General features: G+C 38.2%; 1 protein-coding gene across 1 annotated transcript in view; it reads left to right on the top strand.

The window, feature by feature from the left end:
* The first annotated feature begins 8,430 nt into the window (after positions 1–8,430).
* Positions 8,431–18,254, top strand: part of topaz1 (testis and ovary specific TOPAZ 1) — a 45,733-nt gene continuing 35,909 nt past the window's right edge. The window contains exons 1-3 of the mRNA XM_079828979.1: positions 8,431–8,541; positions 8,652–8,718; positions 8,879–9,050. Coding sequence (XP_079685105.1) covers positions 8,471–8,541; positions 8,652–8,718; positions 8,879–9,050 — 310 coding nt within the window. The 5' untranslated portion in view covers positions 8,431–8,470. The remainder of the gene's footprint in view (positions 8,542–8,651; positions 8,719–8,878; positions 9,051–18,254) is intronic.

Raw genomic sequence — 18,254 nt, 5'->3', positions numbered from 1 at the left:
ATATTTTTGCTGAGATCGCCATTGGCGACCAGTCTTGTTGTGTGTTGACATAATAAAATGAGACGACGCGCAGCAAAGTTACAGAGGAAAAAACCTCGCTGAGTCGGAGCGCCAAAATACGCGTCAGAAACAGATGTCAAAACGGAAAATATCATGCTTTTTCAAAGCCCTCATCTCTATTAAGCAACAACACTGACGGCTGTGCCAGCCGGAGAGAGATAGAAAGAGACAGAGACGTGTCAATGAATGAATATCCAAGTACCCTACTCTACTTGTAAAAGTGCAGGAAGGCTGTGTGGACGCCAACTAATCCATAACAATTCTCGTTTTTAATTGATACTGATACTTATTCTCAATATATTTTACTCTTGTTAAACTTTTCTGTTACTGCCTTAACTTCACAGGAATACGCAAAACGTATCACCGCCCTGCCCGACGGACTATTTTAAATAGTGAATAAAATTCCTTTCTTGCTTTGCATTGTTGACTCTCTTAACTTGTTGTCTGAAGGAAAAATTGTTGTCTGAAGGAAAAATAAGATCACGGATGTTTTTGATCATGCTTATTTGTCCGCAGTGAAGTTTAGCGGATGTATGTGTGTGCGTGGATATTTTTGAATGTGTTTGTGATGAGCGGATCATAACATTGTAAATAATTACGGGTGGATGAGAGATAAATAATTAATGTGTTGATATTATTAAAGACACGGAACTCTCATTTCACTGTAAAACGCAACGAACGTGCGTCACTCAGGGAAAACAAATCAAGGATAAGATATGCTTAGAGCACCTCCTAGTGGACAGTATATATAACGCAAAGGAAAAATCCTACATGAGATCTTGCTTGAAAATGTAACAGTTTTACCTAAAAAATATACACTTAAAACTTAATAGAAATGATTCTGATAAGAATTGTCCAATATAGGGATTGGAAATATCAACATGTTTAAAACTTTTTTTCTTCAGGTTCTAATTTGCCAAATTTACCAAATTAACAAAAGGAAGGAAATAAAGTAAAGTAAAATGTGGGAGCGTTTTAGTGAAGTAGTTTAACAAGACAACTCAAGTGTTGGGTTGCCTATGTGATGTGTAACAGCTGTGAAGCGCTCTATATATATGACAATAAATTAATAAAGCCTATAGTGGAGAAAACTGCGAAAATCGCTCTGTGTGTGGTGTTGTTAAAATGTTACGAGGCGCATAGATTTAAGTTGTTTCAGTTCTACACAGGCAAAAAAGACAACACAATTTTTTTTTTACTTAACCTGTTGTCTTAATGAGAAAGAATGGAAGAAGCCAAAAATGAAATTCAGCACCGCCCATATAATTTCACATGAAAAATTAAAATGCGTTTATTCTTTTGTGGCACTTGAAAAAAATATTTGGCGCCTAAGTTTTTCCCTTATAGGAGCCAATGGCTCCTTAATTGATATTTTTGTCTGGAGCCCTGCCTGGACATGTGCTGGTTTAAGCAGGGGAACCTTCCGTGCCATGCATGATTTCAAACCATGACGTTTTAGTGTATTACCAACAGTAACCTTGGAAACGGTGGTCCCAGCTCTTTTCATGTCATTGACCAGCTCCTCCCGTGTAGTTCTGGGCAGATTTCTCACCTTTCTTAGGATCATTGAGACCCCACGAGGTGAGATCTTGCATGGAGCCCCAGTCCGTGGGACATTGACAGTCATGTTTAGCTTCTTCCATTTTCTAATAATTGCTTCAACAGTGGACCTTTTTTCACCAAGCTGCTTGGCAATTTCCCCGTAGCCCTTTCCAGCCTTGTGGAGGTGTACAATTTTGTCTCAAGTGTCTAGCTAATTCTAGCTGATAGACAGGTGTTCAAATACTTATTTGCATCTGTATCATACAAATAAATAGTTAAAAAAGCATACATTGTGATTTCTGGATGTTTTTTTTTTTTAGATTATGTCTCTCACAGTGGACATGCACCTACGATGACAATTTCAGACCCCTACATGATTTCTAAGTGGGAGAACTTGCAAAATAGCAGGGTGTTCAAATACTTATTTTCCTCACTGTGTATATATATATATATATATATATATATATATAAAGTATTTTTATAACTATTTATTTGTATAATTTATTTGATACAGCTGCAAATAAGTATTTGAACACCTGTCTATCAGCTAGAATTCTGACCCTCAAAGACCTGTTAGTCTGCCTTTAAAATGTCCACCTCCACTCCATTTATTATCCTAAATTAGATGCTGTTTGAGGTCGTTAGCTGCATAAAGACACCTGTCCACCCTATACAATCAGTAAGAATCCAACTACTAACATGGCCAAGACCAAAGAGCTGTCCAAAGACACTAGAGACAAAATTGTACACCTCCACAAGGCTGGAAAGGGCTACGGAGAAATTGCCAAGCAGCTTGGTGAAAAAAGGTCCACTGTTGGAGCAATCATTAGAAAATGGAAGAAGCTAAACATGACTGTCAATCTCCCACGGACTGGGGCTCCATGCAAGATCTCACCTCGTGGGGTCTCAATGATCCTAAGAAAGGTGAGAAATCAGCCCAGAACTACACGGAAGGAGCTGGTCAATGACCTGAAAAGAGCTGGGACCACCGTTTCCAAGGTTACTGTTGGTAATACACTAAGACGTAATGGTTTGAAATCATGCATGGCACGGAAGGTTCCCCTGCTTAAACCAGCACATGTCCAGGCCCGTCTGAAGTTTGCCAATGACCATTTGGATGATCCAGAGGAGTCATGGGAGAAAGTCATGTTGTCAGATGAGACCAAAATAGAACTTTATGGTCATAATTCCACTAAACGTGTTTGGAGGAAGAAGAATGATGAGTACCATCCCAAGAACACCATCCCTACTGTGAAGCATGGGGGTGGTAGCATCATGCTTTGGGGGTGTTTTTCTGCACATGGGACAGGGCGACTGCACTGTATTAAGGAGAGGATGACCGGGGCCATGTATTGCGAGATTTTGGGGAACAACCTCCTTCCCTCAGTTAGAGCATTGAAGATGGGTCGAGGCTGGGTCTTCCAACATGACAATGACCCGAAGCACACAGCCAGGATAACCAAGGAGTGGCTCTGTAAGAAGCATATCATGGTTCTGGCGTGGCCTAGCCTGTCTCCAGACCTAAACCCAATAGAGAATCTTTGGAGGGAGCTCAAACTCTGTGTTTCTCAGCGACAGGCCAGAAACCTTACTGATCTAGAGAAGATCTGTGTGGAGGAGTGGGCCAAAATCCCTCCTGCAGTGTGTGCAAACCTGGTGAAAAACTACAGGAAACGTTTGACCTCTGTAATTGCAAACAAAGGCTACTGTACCAAATATTAACATTGATTTTCTCAGGTGTTCAAATACTTATTTGCAGCTGTATCATACAAATAAATAGTTTTAAAAAATCATACATTGTGATTTCTGGATTTTTTTTTTTAGATTATGTCTCTCACAGTGGACATGCACCTACAATGACACACTGTATATATATATATATATATACACACTGTATATATATATATATATATACACACTGTATATATATATATATATATATATATATAATATACAGTGATATAATTTTTTTTAAAAATGTTTAACAAAAGTTATCTTGCGCTTTTGCCTCCACTATCCTCCTGTCAATCATCTCGCTCATCTGTCTCACTCTTGCTCGTGGCTATGATTACAGTTACAGTCAAATTTAAATTCACCATCATCGGTGCCCACCCTCAGCTGATTTTCATGACAGAATTTGCAATGACCATCCCTTGTCCAAAACTGAGCGTATTGTAAAGAAATGTTATGACTGCTGTATTTACACTTGACTGAACATTGCTCTTCGCTGTCTAGCACAGCTTCACTACATAGGTTTAACTCCACACATCTAAATAAAACAGGCTGGGTACAGATTAATTTCATATTTCTGATATAATTTTTTTTTGTGAAACGTGTTAAGCTGCACAGAAGAAAGCCCGATCTAGGTTTTGCCCTGTACAGTTTAAGAAGCGGTAGCCACTGCTCTAGAGGACTATTATTTTGTTGAACAGACCTGGGGAACGACAGATGACATCACACGCTCCAATTTGCTTGACCAATCTAGTAATTAAATAAACTAATTAAACTACTTTATGTTCAGCTAATTGTCAGACTCTTACATGTCTGCATCTTGAGATATTGCAGAATTCAAGCAAAAATTTTGTTAAAAAAAAGCAGCTTTCCCACCGCAGGAACTTTCCCCAGGAACTAGGGACTTTGGGGTGGTTCTCCGTGTGTTTCGACCGCAGGAACCAGGGTCTAAATGAAGTTCCGGGTAAATAATTCCTCCTCTGAAATTCCCTGCTCGCAAGGTAGTACTTTTTCAAAGTTCAGGAACTTTCGGGGGTGGGACTTGGGCGCTGAAATGCTGATTGGTTGAGCTCACGCAGCATTTTATTTCAACCAGAATTTTAAAAGTATTTTGCGAGGTTCGTTCTGCGTTCAGTAAATATCAGTCTGGCTCTTTCTGTCCGATGGCGCGCGTTACTCTCAGCCATCTCACGGTGAATGTTCGTAATAGCTGATAATAACATGCGTTGTCTTATTTTAAATCTAGCTTTACGAGCTTTCAGAATACACTTTAGTATCAGTGCTCGTCTCTTTTCCGCCGTTTTGTTAATTACCTCTTTAGTAAACCAATACATAGCCAGCAAAAGCAGCGCTGCTTGAATCTCCTCGATACTTGTTATTGTTGCAGACAGTGTCGCGCAAAAATGATTACTGGCCGTCGCTGACTGGGAGGAGCAGTCGCGCGCAGTTCTACATCACCTGACTAATTTGCCTAATCTTCACGGTACTTTAGATTGCAGTGGAAACGCAGACAGTAGCAGGTCTGGGGGGAAAAATGTTCCTGGAAAAAAAGTTCCTGGTTCAAATTGTTCCGGGTAATTTCAGTGGAAACGTGACTAAAGTAAATGAGGAGCACGTTCAAACTGTTTATCTAATCAGCGCGAAAGGAGGTGTATGTATACACAGCCGAGAGCTGACTCACCTAGTTACCTTGACCGTTTTCTGCATCCCTCCGCCACCCACGGGGCAGAACTCTGGGTTTGGGCTAAATTCCGAGCTCGGAGACCTCGATCCCCTTAGACAGCACATCAAATACGCGTATATTTATTTAATTTATTCAATAATTTGTAAATGTGAACTTGTGAAACAACTGCCACAGGTAATCAGGCATTATTTATTTATTTATTAAAGATTTTTTTCTGCGTTTTATCGTAAATTAAAACCTATAAATCAAAATGTTAATTGCAGTTATAACGAAAAGGTTACTTTCATGTTACTGTACGTTAATGTGTGACCTGTTAAAATATTTATAGTTTTTATAGTTTTGTTTATTTTATGGCTTACTACACAGCTACTACACTGTTTCTGACGAAGATGCAGATTTTGAGGAACAACCAATTGTTTTGAGATTGGAAATGGACGCTTCTGAGTGTTAAGTTTAGTCTTTATTTTCAGTGAGACCTGCAAAACGTAACGTCAGTACTATAACTTCAGCCCACATGTGAACTAGAGATGTTCCGATACCCTTTTTCCCTTTCCTTCCCGATACCGATTCCGATACCTGGGCTCAGGGTATCGGCCGATACCGAGTACTGATCCGATACCTGGGTTGTATCTGTATATACAGCTGTAAATACTACTAGCCCTGTATGAATTGCTAGAATTATTTTATGGTGTGTTTCAGACTTATCCCTTAATAAAACATCAAGAGATACATACAGTGAAATACTGTATTTATTACAGTATTTTTATGATCTGACATGCATTTTACAGTAATATTATTTATTTTTATTATATTTTTTTATTAAATCTAACACTGCAAATTGAAAAAGGTATTTTAGTTGTACAATATAACTGTATAAAAAACAGTGCAACAAATAAATGTAGGAATATTAAAAATATATATATTAATCAGAAAATAATCTCTATACAAAACAAAACAAGTGAAAAATAAGCAACCATCTAGGCATTATTAGTAGTAGTAGAGACATATTATTATTACATAGAGACGTAGCTAAATCTACTGTACAGCAGTAGCCTAATATATTCTGTCAATTTAAAATGTTTTAAACCGAACTTTTATTTTGACGGGTAGCCGTGAAGATATTTCAGTGTCTGTGTTCCTTATATGAAAGTTTTCCCAAAATAAAACGGTAAATTCTCATGAAGTGACAGTTAATGCGTTAGTGTCCTCATATAGTGACCATAGACTGTGAATATGGACATAGAGAAACTGGGGGAGATTGCCGCTTGATAGTGACACACGGCAGAGATTACAAAGACAGCGAGCGTCACGCATGCACGCAGAGACGAAATACTGCTAAACAGCCAGTAAACAACGGACATAGCCTACTGCCAACGCGTTTTCATTTCTTCTTCGCTGCTCTAAACAGGGGTTCCTTGTGGCAAAACAGCACAACTTCCTGTGTTTGCAATGCATTCTGAGCACCAAGGAAGAACCGCGCAGTGGTTAGGCAAAGCTCGCGGTCATAACTAGGTCTTGTTTAAGAAAATGGTATCGGATCGGTACATGGGTTCAAGTACTCGCCAATACCGATGCCAGATTTTTTTTGTGGTATCTGTGATATTTCCGATACTAGTATCGGAATCGGAACAACTCTAATGTTGAACTGGTATATAACATCAACTTTACACGTTAACACATAACATCAGCAGTCACAACTTTGTTTTTAGCATTGCAAAAATGTATTTAATTTTAATGCGTCACCGTATGATTTTACAATGATAGCTTCTTCACTTTGAGGCACGAACTCTAAATAGCGAACTGGGTAGCGTGTAAATATGTTGTTTGTACAGTACAGTAAAGTTTTTTTAAACAAATTGACTAGATGCCTTGTCAAATGACTATTGTTTCAACTTAAGTGGTGGAGAAGGTGACGTTAGCTAGAAGGATCGAGTGAGCTATAAGCATCTAAACTATCGTAGTTAGCTCCTGAGTTATTTGTTGTTGATGAAATATAAGCTAAATTATAATTCTATCTGACAAAAGGGATTGCCATATGTATCTACGGTTGTATTTTGTAGATTTATATGACAAAACATTTTTCACGCACAAGATTTACATATGAAGGAGGAAGCAATGGTGTTTGAGACTCACTGTACGTGATGTCCATGTACTGAACTCTTGTTATTCAACTATGCCAAGGTTAATTCAATTTTTCATTCTAGGGCACCTTTAATTTACAAGGAAAATGTCACAATTCCAGACTTAAAGGGTTAATTCACCCAAAAATGAAAATTCTGTAATTAATTACTTACCCTCATGTCGTTCGACACCCGTAAGACCTCCGTTCATCTTCGGAACACAAATGAAGATATTTTAGCTGAAATCCGATGGCTCGGAAAGGCCTCCATTGGCACAATGCACTTTACACTCCCAAGACCTATAAAAGGTACTAAAGACGTCACTGCGACTCGCTGATTCATAACGCTTCGAAGCTTCATGATGCATTGTTTTGAAATCGGTCATCACTATATAAGTCGTTATTTAGTTTTTTTTTGCGCACAAAAACTATTATCGCTGCTTTATAAAGTTATTGTAGAACCTGCACTGTCGTGAGATGGATTGTAATGACGTCTTTAGTACCTTTTATAGGTCTTGAGAGTGTAAAGTGCATTGTGCCAATGGAGGCCTTTCCGAGCCATCGGATTTCAGCTAAAATATCTTCATTTGTGTTCCGAGGATGAACGGAGGTCTTACGGGTGTCGAACGACATGAGGGTAAGTAATTAATGACAGAATTGTCATTTTTGGGTGAACTAACCCTTTAATGAGCAATGTTGTAAACTGTCCCTTTGCGCCACCTGGTGGTGATTTTTGCTAACAAATGTCACACGTGACCTGGTTGTATTTAACACTGGCCTTGCAGCGTTGGTAATATGCATTTTGGTTGACTACCTACTGTATATATAATGCATAAGTATATACTTTGTTTTTCTTATGTCTTATATATTTTCTTGTGTCAGCCTCCACCTGAGATTATATTGGCTGTTTTTAAACTTGTGAGGGAAAGAGGTCTGATCAACACTGTGCCTGAGCTCATTCTCCTCACCTCAAAGGTAATGCTCACATTCATAGCATTAGATCACGGGTGCCTAGTCCTGTTCCTGGAGATCTACCTATCTGCAGAGTTCAGATCCAACCCTGAACTAGTCTGTAATTATCAAGTGCTCCTGATGATCTGGTTCAGTTGTGTTTGATTGGGGTTGGAGCTAAAGTCTGCAGGAAGGTAGATCTGCAAGAACAGGATTAGGCACCCCTGCATTAGGTCATTATATAATATTATGGAGATAAGTGATGGTGTGTATGCGCGCTGCAATTACAATTTCAGATAAGCCATAATGCTACATTTAATGTGTGTTTATTTGTCTAGATTGTTGAGGCAGGCTGTGTATTCACTGTGGATCAGTGTGAGGTCATGCAGAGTCATCTCCAAATGATGCAGGTTCCTAGACAGCAGATGGACATTTTCCTTGCTGTTAAATGCAGGTATGCTCCCTCCCACAGTAGAACAGTTAATAGTTAGTAGTTTTATCATGTTACATTACCGAAAACCCATCATATGATGTCACAGAAACACACGTTGTTTATGTTTGTAGAGCTCTGGCGACTAACCCTCACACCTCTGAGCTGTCAGATCTGGCCCAGGCTGTTGTTAGAGTTGAGGTAAGATCACTCTTTTCCATTGTACTTATTTACACTTTTACATTTGCTCGCTCTTGTTTTGTTACTTTTTCTTTTTTCCATTGTTATTTCTTTATGATACCATGTGTTGTTTTTATTATCATTCATTTGTGGAGAGGTTTACATATATGTGTGTGTCTAGATGCTGAAGCATCAGAATGACTGGGCTGGACTGGCACTAGTATTCTGTGGTGTTTGTGTGGGTTCACACAGTCCCACGGAGCTTCTCAGGTTTTGCTGCTGTGTTACCATGGCGCTGCTGAAAGAGCCCAAAGACAAACTCGCCCTACCATATGAGCTATTCGCTGAATCAGGTACACACATACCCAATTTAATTGATTTTAAAAATGTTGTTTTACGCACACTACCGTTGAAAAGTTTGGGTTTAGGAAGATTTGTTTGATCAAGGCTGCATTTATTTGGTCGACAGTAAACCCAGTAATATTGTGAAATTATACAATTTAAAATAACAATTTACAATTTAAAATAAAATAATTCTATTTTAATATATTTTAAAATACTGAACTTTCAGCCGCCATTACTCCAGTCTTCATTAGTCCTCACATGATCCTTCACAAATAATTTTAAAGGCTGATATGCTGCTCAAAAATATTTCTTATCAATGTTGAAAATAGTTTTGCTGCTTAATATTTTTGTGGAAATGTGATGTACTTTTTTCAGGGTTCAGTACAGCAATTATTTAAAATGCAACGGGCACCATTTATGCCCATTTGCAGGTTCATAACTGTTTACTGAGTCTATTAGAATGTTTACAGCATTTCAAGTTAAAAAAACTAATTATTTTTCTTATAATTTTCATTGTTGCAGCACCTGTTTTCATCCTCTGTCTGAACTAGGGCTGTTGATAACAATTGTTTTAGTAATTGGTCGATTATTTTGGTGATTAATTGAGTAATCAGATTTTTTTGTGGTAATAAAAACAGACCTAAGTGAACAATGGCCTTTAAATGACTCAAAATACATACACCAATCAGGCATAACATTATGACGTGAAGTGAGCAAGGCAAGGCAAGTTTATTTGTATAGCACATTTCATACACAGTGGCAATTCAAAGTGCTTTACACAGAAATGAAATAAAAATATTCGTAAGAGAATTAAAACAGTTATAATAGGAATGAAAAGAAATAAAAAATAAAGATGAAAACCCCTATCTGTGGTGGAAGAAAATGGAGAGTCAGGTTTACTTTGGGACTTCCCCATATTGGCTGCCTGCTTCTGTGGGTTTTAACCAGCTCACAGCACGGCCTCCTCGCCCACGTGATGTCGCAAACAAAATTTCAATCACGTTGCATTTACCACAGAATCAGTCATCCAGTATGGTTTATCAACCCCACTTATTTATTGCTCCCCGTCTCTCAACATCTTCCACCCAGATAGCCTTAACAAAATAAAAATATTGAAAGATAAAAATAAAGTGTATAATTAAAAATAAAGATAAAAACAGGGTTAAATTGAAACCTATAAATTAAAATGCAAGCAGTTCGGACAAAGCACGTACAGTGGCACAGTGCTCATTCAGTAAACGCACAGCTAAACAGATGTGTTTTGAGTCTGGATTTGAAAGTGAGATCTGATTTGTTCAGGAAGCTGGTTCCAGCTACGGCTGGCATAATAGCTAAAAGCAGACTCTCCTTGCTTTGAGTGAACCCTTGGTATTTCTAACTGGCTTGATCCTGATGATCTGAGTGATCTGTTGGGTTTGTATTTGATCTGCATATCTGCAATATATTGAGGTCCTAGGTCATTGAGTGATTTATATACAAGTAATAGCACTTTAAAATCGATCCTAAATGTAATTGGAAGCCAGTATAAAGACCTGAGGACTGGTGTGATATGGTCATATTTTCTGGTTCTGCTCAGAATCCTGGCAGCAGCGTTCTGTATGAGCTGCAGCTGTCTAATGGTCTTTTTGGGAAGGCCGGTGAGGAGACCATTACAATAGTCCACCCTACTGTTGATAAAAGCATTAACGAGTTTCTTGTTTCTTGAGAAGTCTTGTCTGGAAACAAAGCATCTAATTCTTGCAATATTTTTCAGATGATAGTAAGCTGATTTAGTTATTGCTTTGACATGACTACTGAAACTCAGGTCTGACTTCAAAATCACACCAAGATTCCTGACTTGATTTTTTGATTTCAAACCTTTAGCCTCAAGATATGTGTTCACCTTGAGAATTTCATCTTTGTTTCCAAATGTAGTGATTTCAGTTTTGTCTTTGTTTAACTGAAGAAAGTTTTGGCACATCCAACTGTTAACTTCATCAATGCATTTACATAGAGAGTCAATGGGGCTGTAGTCATTAGGTGATAGGGCTAAGTAGATCTGGGTGTCGTCAGCATAGCTGTGGTAAGCCATTTTGTTATTTTTCATTTTTTGGCTCAGTGGCAGCATATACAGGTTGAATAGGAGTGGTGCAATAATTGACCCTTGTGGGACTCCGCATGTCATGGATGTCCACTCAGACTTATGGTCACCTATACTCACATAATAACCTCTCCCTTCTAAGTATGACCTGAACCATTTGAGGACCATTCCAGAAAGCCCAACCCAATTTTCTAGCCTGTCAAGAAGTATGTTGTGGTCAACAGTGTCGAATGCAGCACTGAGGTCGAGTAGTACCAGAATTGATGTTTTGCCTGTATCTGTATTGAGGCGAATATCATTTATTATCTTTATGAGCGCCGTCTCTGTGCTGTGATGCGGTCGGAAACCAGATTGAAAATTGTCAAAGTATCCGTTTGAGCTTAAAGGTCCCATGGCATGGCATTTTTCTATTATTTTATAATGTTTCCTGAGGTGTACTTATATTGTTAGTATGATTTTTACATCATAAAATGTCATAATTTAGAAATAAAAGGCATTTTTTCTATACTGCTGTTTGCCCTGTGGCTGACTGCCCTGCTTCAAGAGGCGTGTCTGCTGTGAGACTTCAGTAAAAACGCCCACTGTTGTGATTGGCTGACATCTTTGCATTTTAAATGAGCAGAGGGGGCGTGGTTTAACGAGGCACGAGCAGGCACGAGTCTGCCAGAGACGGATGGACCTGTGTTCACTTCTCATCAGTTCTCTCAGCATGTCTCAGTTCAGGGTGAACTGTTGTAGTTACTAGCATATACTTCAGGTTATTAGTTTATTTCTAGTCGGAGGGACTGTCACTCATGTCAGAAAGTTAGTAACTTTAGTAAATTATGGATCAGCGCTGACTCGAGACGCGAACCGTTTAGAACGATTCAGTCCGATTTGGTGAACTGGTTCGGTTCACTAAAAAGAACCGATTCAAAAGTGATTCGTTCGCGAACCGGACATCACGGAGACGGAGCGATTGCTAACAAAGTTATTTATAGTAACTACTGAGTTATGAGAGCACTGTCTGTCAGCGCGAGTTTATTGTGTTTATCTGAGAGTTCTGAATAAACACGAGTCCCAGTCACGCCGAGTCCGTCTTCATCATTATTCTACCAACTTTGTAACACATGCAATGTACCATTACAGCGAGATGAACGAGTTAGTAAGTGTTGAGTATAGCATTATTTCTAGATATGTTCCAATCATATGATAAGCGTCAGTGACGCACATTGAGTAACGTTACACAGCGCAAACAAAGACACAACAGCAGTAATCGAATGTAATCCAGTTTATTGTGGGGAAAGCTGGCTAGCCTAGCCCAGATACGCTCACGCTTACCCTCCTTCTGCTTAATCTCACGCCGCGTTTGGTGCCTCCGCTGTGGGCCAGATGCAGTACTGGGGGTCGGGGATATTGAAGGCCGAGCTTCGGCGTGTGTGAGGTTTATCTCTAAAGACGTGACTCTGCTGATGTTGAGCAGAAACGACTGTATGCACATTTAAGAACAGATAGACGCGACGAGGACGTACAAAAACACTGACTCACAAGATAGAAAACACCTTTCTGTCGGGAGAGAGAGAAGCCGCAGCGTGTGCACGAATAATAAATAATTAGCTACACATAAGAAATCAATGATCACAGATCAGAAGGAACTGAAGAAAGACTTCTGTTTTCATTTGTACATCCAAACACTGAGAAACTGCCAGCGTTCACTCGTTCACAAGTAATGATCTCTGGAGCGTTTGCATGGGCGTGCGAGATTCTCTAGGCGGAGGAAAGGGGGGTAACCGTTCCTGCTTGGACGTCAAACCAGGAGACTTCAGGATTGGCTCGTCTGGCCTGTCATTTTCTCAAAGGCAGAGAAAGACACCCAGAACTCGATTTTACACCGATCAACATTTCTATCCACTTGGGGACAATATTCAGGCTAGGGGAACTCATATTAATGTTGAAATACCTCATAAAATGAAAATTTCATGCCATGGGACCTTTAAGAATTTGTTCAGCTGACTGAAAACAACTTTTTCAATTATCTTGCCTATGAAGGGGAGATTTGAGATTGGTCTGTAGTTGCTCAATATGGAGTTATCCAGATTTCTCTTTTTCAGGAGAGGCTTAACTACTGCGGTTTTAAGGGAGTTTGGAAAAGTCCCAGAAAGAAGTGAGGCGTTTACCACTTCTAGGAGATCTGCTTCTAAACAGTTAAACACACTTTTGAAAAAAGAAGTGGGGAGTGTGTCAAGGGCGCAGGTTGATGTTTTAAGGTGCTGTACCGTTTCTTCTAAAATTTTACCATCAATTGCTTCAAAATCAGCCATAGTAACTTTCTGAGGTTGTGGTCTGATCTGACTCACCCCAGAGCAACTCAAGGATGTGCTGATCGCATTTCTCAGGGTTCCCGCGGGGTCTTAAAAAGTCTTAAAATGTCTAAAATGTTATTTTTTAAATTTAAGGCCTTAAAACGTCTTAAAAACGGCCAGATTTTCACCCAAGGTCTTAAATTTAATTTAGTTAGGTCTTAAAAAAAGTGTTATCCTCGTTCATTTCCAGAAATGCTGGCTGCAGAAAGTTATTAACGTTACACTGTAGCAAAAAAGTATCGAATCGCGAAAGCGGAGCTCTAGAGTCTTTGCTGCGCCGTCCTCAGAGCGTTCGTTCGGTGTGTTGTAGTTCTTTGTGGGGTGTTGGTACACGTACTCGGTGATAAAACTACAAATCTCGTGATAAATGCAATAGGCCTTTATCACAGAGGAATTGAATACCGGAAGTGCGCGTCGAAGCAGTGTGCTGATTCTTCCGGTTATGCATGTTTTCAATGTGCTGTGAACACCTAGCTGAACAAACGACCATTAAAATAAGCATCTGGAGGATGATTTAAAAATCCGGACATTTTCCGAGACAGGAGAAGAGATAAACTGATCATTACTCTGTACAGGATTTTCCAAACTCTGTTGAACTTGTCGTTTTTTAATCCGACATAAGCAGAGGGTCGTAAACATACGTGATTATTTCACCACACGGTGTCAGTGCACGTCTAAATAGTGTCCGCGATTAAGTGTGTGTGAGACCTGACGAATAAGATCTGAATGAACATATTGATTTGTATTAATATTTTAGTCATTGTTCTGTCACTTTTCAGTGACAATCATTTCACTGTAGCCTACAGTATATGTAATTCACACATTTATGCCAAAATTCACTCATGCTGTTAACGTATTACTGTTTAAGATTAATTAAATGCTTAACATTGTTTACTTTCTTTAAGGCAGTTACCGCGCATTCATTCATCTATTTATTACAAGAAAATGAACCATGGTTTTTATTACAAATAAAATAAAACATGGTTATTGTAGTTTATCATGGTATTTTTTAGTAAAACTAATACAAATTGTAGTCAATCCACGAAAAAAAAACATGGTTACTACATTCTTACTATAATAAAACCATGGTTAACTTTCGTAAGGGTGTTTATCAGTCAAATTAATTAAAACATGTAACAACAGGTATGAAATATGATTAGTAAGAGAAACACTGTTAATGAGAAGACAATCACTGGACTGCAGCAGGTTAGAAATTTATTTATTATTCAGAATGCAAAAAAAAAAAATAACTTTCCTTTCCTCTTTTCCTCCTCTTTCCCGCCCTACTCTAGCCTGTGCTACACTGAGAAATGTACACGGACCAAGTATTTCAGGCACTTGCTGCGCTCACTCGACTCTTCACGACCAATCGCTTATTGTACCCCCAAGTTGTAAGTCGCTTTGGATAAAAGCGTCTGCTAAATGCATAAATGTAAATGTAAATGAATGCACATTTGGATGGGAACATTTCAGCAGGCTGACGATATGAGACGTAAACATCCACAGTTTGGAAATGCATAGGCCTACAACACACAAACATCCCACCATATCAGTCTCACCCATGCTCTCCTCTATTCTTTTAGTGTCAGGAAATGTTCAAATCTGAGGTAAGGATGTCATTATTTAGTATTAGAGCACGGGATCGCTGCAGCTACACCCGCGTTTTGATTGAGTCGCGATGGGACCGGAAGTAGAGGTGCACTGCTTCACTTACCGGAAATAGGAAGTGTGATAAAGGCCTATTACCTGCCCGCAAAATACGTCTACATTTAATAACGTTGTATTTTTCTGGACAGAATGAGGCAGACATGCATTGTTTTATATTATTCTATACAGTGATAAAGTCTGCACTCAATCAGCACTGCATACCTTATTATTATGACAATAGTGAAGGCTTGAAGAACTCAAATACACCATAGCTTGATGCAGTCGTGTTTATTGTCTTCGTTTCATCAGTCAAAGCGTTTCTATCTTCAGTTTATCCTACACCGCTAGCTTCACATTAGGGCTAAGGATTACTTCTCTGAGGGAAATGTGGAGTTTCTGCTCGAGGGCGCCCTCTGGCTTCCAGTATGAATGAAAGTTTGGGTAACAAATATGAAAAATAATACTTCTCTCTAAATAAATTTATATGACAACCCATATGTTTTTCTCCAATGTACAGTTTTTCCCCCACAGTGGATGCATAAGAGGCTCATATTTCATATTAAATACATAGACTTTAAGAAATTTATATCACATATAAAAAGCACAGAATTTCTTTATTTTATTTTATTTTTTACAATAAATCTTTAGACCTTTCTAATGATTTTTAGTCATAGGCTGTCTGCATATTAACAGGTAACCCAGCAGGTTTTTTTTGTAAAATAAGTTTTCTGTAAAATATAAATGTTATTTTATTAGTATTATTATTATATTGTTATATTTATTCTTAAATACTCTATTTTTAATTTTTTAATAATTAAAATGTTATTGTAATAGTAGTATTTCTAATTTTGTTAAATATTTATATTTATTGAATATAATCATTATTATTAGTCTCGTTAATATATAAACATTAATATATAAAATGTTATATGCAAACACTTTTCATTTGTAAAAAAAAAAACAAAACAAAAAATTTGCATTTTAACCAGAATAATCGCAATTAGATATCTTCCCCAAATCGTGCATCCCTAGTTTAGGGATGAAACGATTACCGGTTTCACGATAAACCACGATAAAATTTAGTGACGGTTAGTAATATCGTATAAAATTTTATTATCATTAAAACCGCGTGTGATTATCACGGTTGTGAAAACTCGCGGTAAATCTTGTCCAGTCAGCGTCGGTCTGGCGCACCGCTGTTTTCTGAATGAGGAGAAATGGCAGAAAGCTGTGACAGCACTCGGGGGATTGTTCTGCCTTCTAAAAGGACCAAATCTGAGGCGTGGTCATATTTTGGCTTTTACAAAAGTCCTGAGGGAAACTTAATCTAAGATGGTCACCCTGTCTGCAAACATGCCAGAAGAAAGTCGCTGTAATAGGGAAAACACTTCAAAACTACGAACGCAAGGCAAGTGGACTTTGACCTCAATACCAAACCTACATCTGGGAAATAATAACGTGAAGCGAACGAACAAATTCAGACAAGACTAGGGTGACATTTAAGGGATAAAAATCAGGGTTTGACATTAACAACCGCCATTTGCGGGTGTAACGTTATTTCGGCTGCACACTAGCCACTCTGGCTGTTGAACTTATAATAGTCTTCTCAAAAGCCATCTGTTATAATCGCGTTGCGCATTATAAGCACTTACACGTGCTTCTATTGAGTTTATGAATGCAATGTCTCATAATCAGAGGCGTTCAGATTAGCGGAGTTTTGTTCAGAGCGCGCGCCGCTCTCACACGCTGAAATCTGCACTCAAAGCAGAGATAAACGTGCGATGTACGCAGGAGATTCACTCATCATACAGTGGATGACTGTTTTTGTTCTATTTCAGCAGCGAAAATGGTTTTAAAAAAACACAGCAGAACCACAGCGCATCTGATATGACTGGCATAACGCAGGCGAATTTAGGGACCGTCTGTAAAGTTACACACAACATTGGTAACGTTATACACGTTTCAAACTTCAATAGCACTTGAAGAGAATGACAGTCATAAAAAGACTGTAAAGTGTTCATCTAGGTGTCAGGTATGATGCACACATTTTGATATTTAATAAAATAAACTGTCAAATCATATGGAAATATGGATATGCATTATTTCACTAGGATACTGTTTGGGCTCTAACACAAAATATGCTAGATTTAAATGTGTCTGATAGAACACTGATGAGAATATTGCTTGGGAATATATTTACAGTGATAATATTAGAGATTATATTTACGACAAATTATTATTATTTATGTATTATGCGTTGCTATTGATGACGGCCATTATAAGGAAGGAAATCCCACAGAATCTAGCTTAAAAAAGTGCGTAGAGCTGCTTTAGTTATTTGTTGTTTGTTGAATTTCAAATATAAAACTTGTTGAAATGTTTTAAGTGTGTGCATCTGTTCTTTTTGAACACTTTCATTTCATTTGAACAAAACCGTGATAATATTGATAACCGTGATAATTTGGGTCACTATAATCGTGATGTTAAATTTCCATACCGTTTCATCCCTACCCTAGTTTATCCTATCTCCTTAGTGCATCCCCTGTTCAATCTCTATTAGGCTATTAATATGCTGTTTTGTAATCTATTCTATTTGAGGGCAAGTTTGTTTTAGCCTATTTTCATTTTGGGCCTAAGGTTTTGGGCATTTGGCACGTTGTTGGCTGTGGAGGGTTACTAATGTCATTGCTTTATTGCTTTTTTTATTGTTTCTTTGATTTAAATAATTTTGGTAATGTGTCGTATAGGTCTTAAATTTCAATCTTTATGGTCTTAAAATGTCTTAAAAAGGTCTTAAATTTGACTTTCTGAAACCTGCAAGAACCCTGATTTCTGATATTATTGATTTTTTCGGAGAAGAAGAAAGCAAACTCACTACATTTGCTCTCTGAGAGCATTTCACTCGGAATGTGACTCGGGGGGATTTGTTAGTCTCTCTACAATAGCAAAAAGAGTGCGCGTGTTGTTTATGTTTCTGTTTATAATATTTGAAAAGAAGGTCTGTCTAGCTTTTTTTAGTTCCACATTGAAGGCACGAAGACTTTATAGATCTTATAATGGACTACAAGTTTTGTCTTTCGCCACATGCTTTTAGATTTCCTGCATTGTCTTTTCATTAATTGCACTGCTGTTGAGTTTCTCCA

This window comes from Gobio gobio (assembly GCF_949357685.1).
Source record: "Gobio gobio genome assembly, chromosome: 11".
Lineage (NCBI taxonomy): Eukaryota > Metazoa > Chordata > Actinopteri > Cypriniformes > Gobionidae > Gobio > Gobio gobio.
Note: the sequence above shows the minus strand (reverse complement) of the source record. Positions and strands in the feature narration are given on the sequence as shown.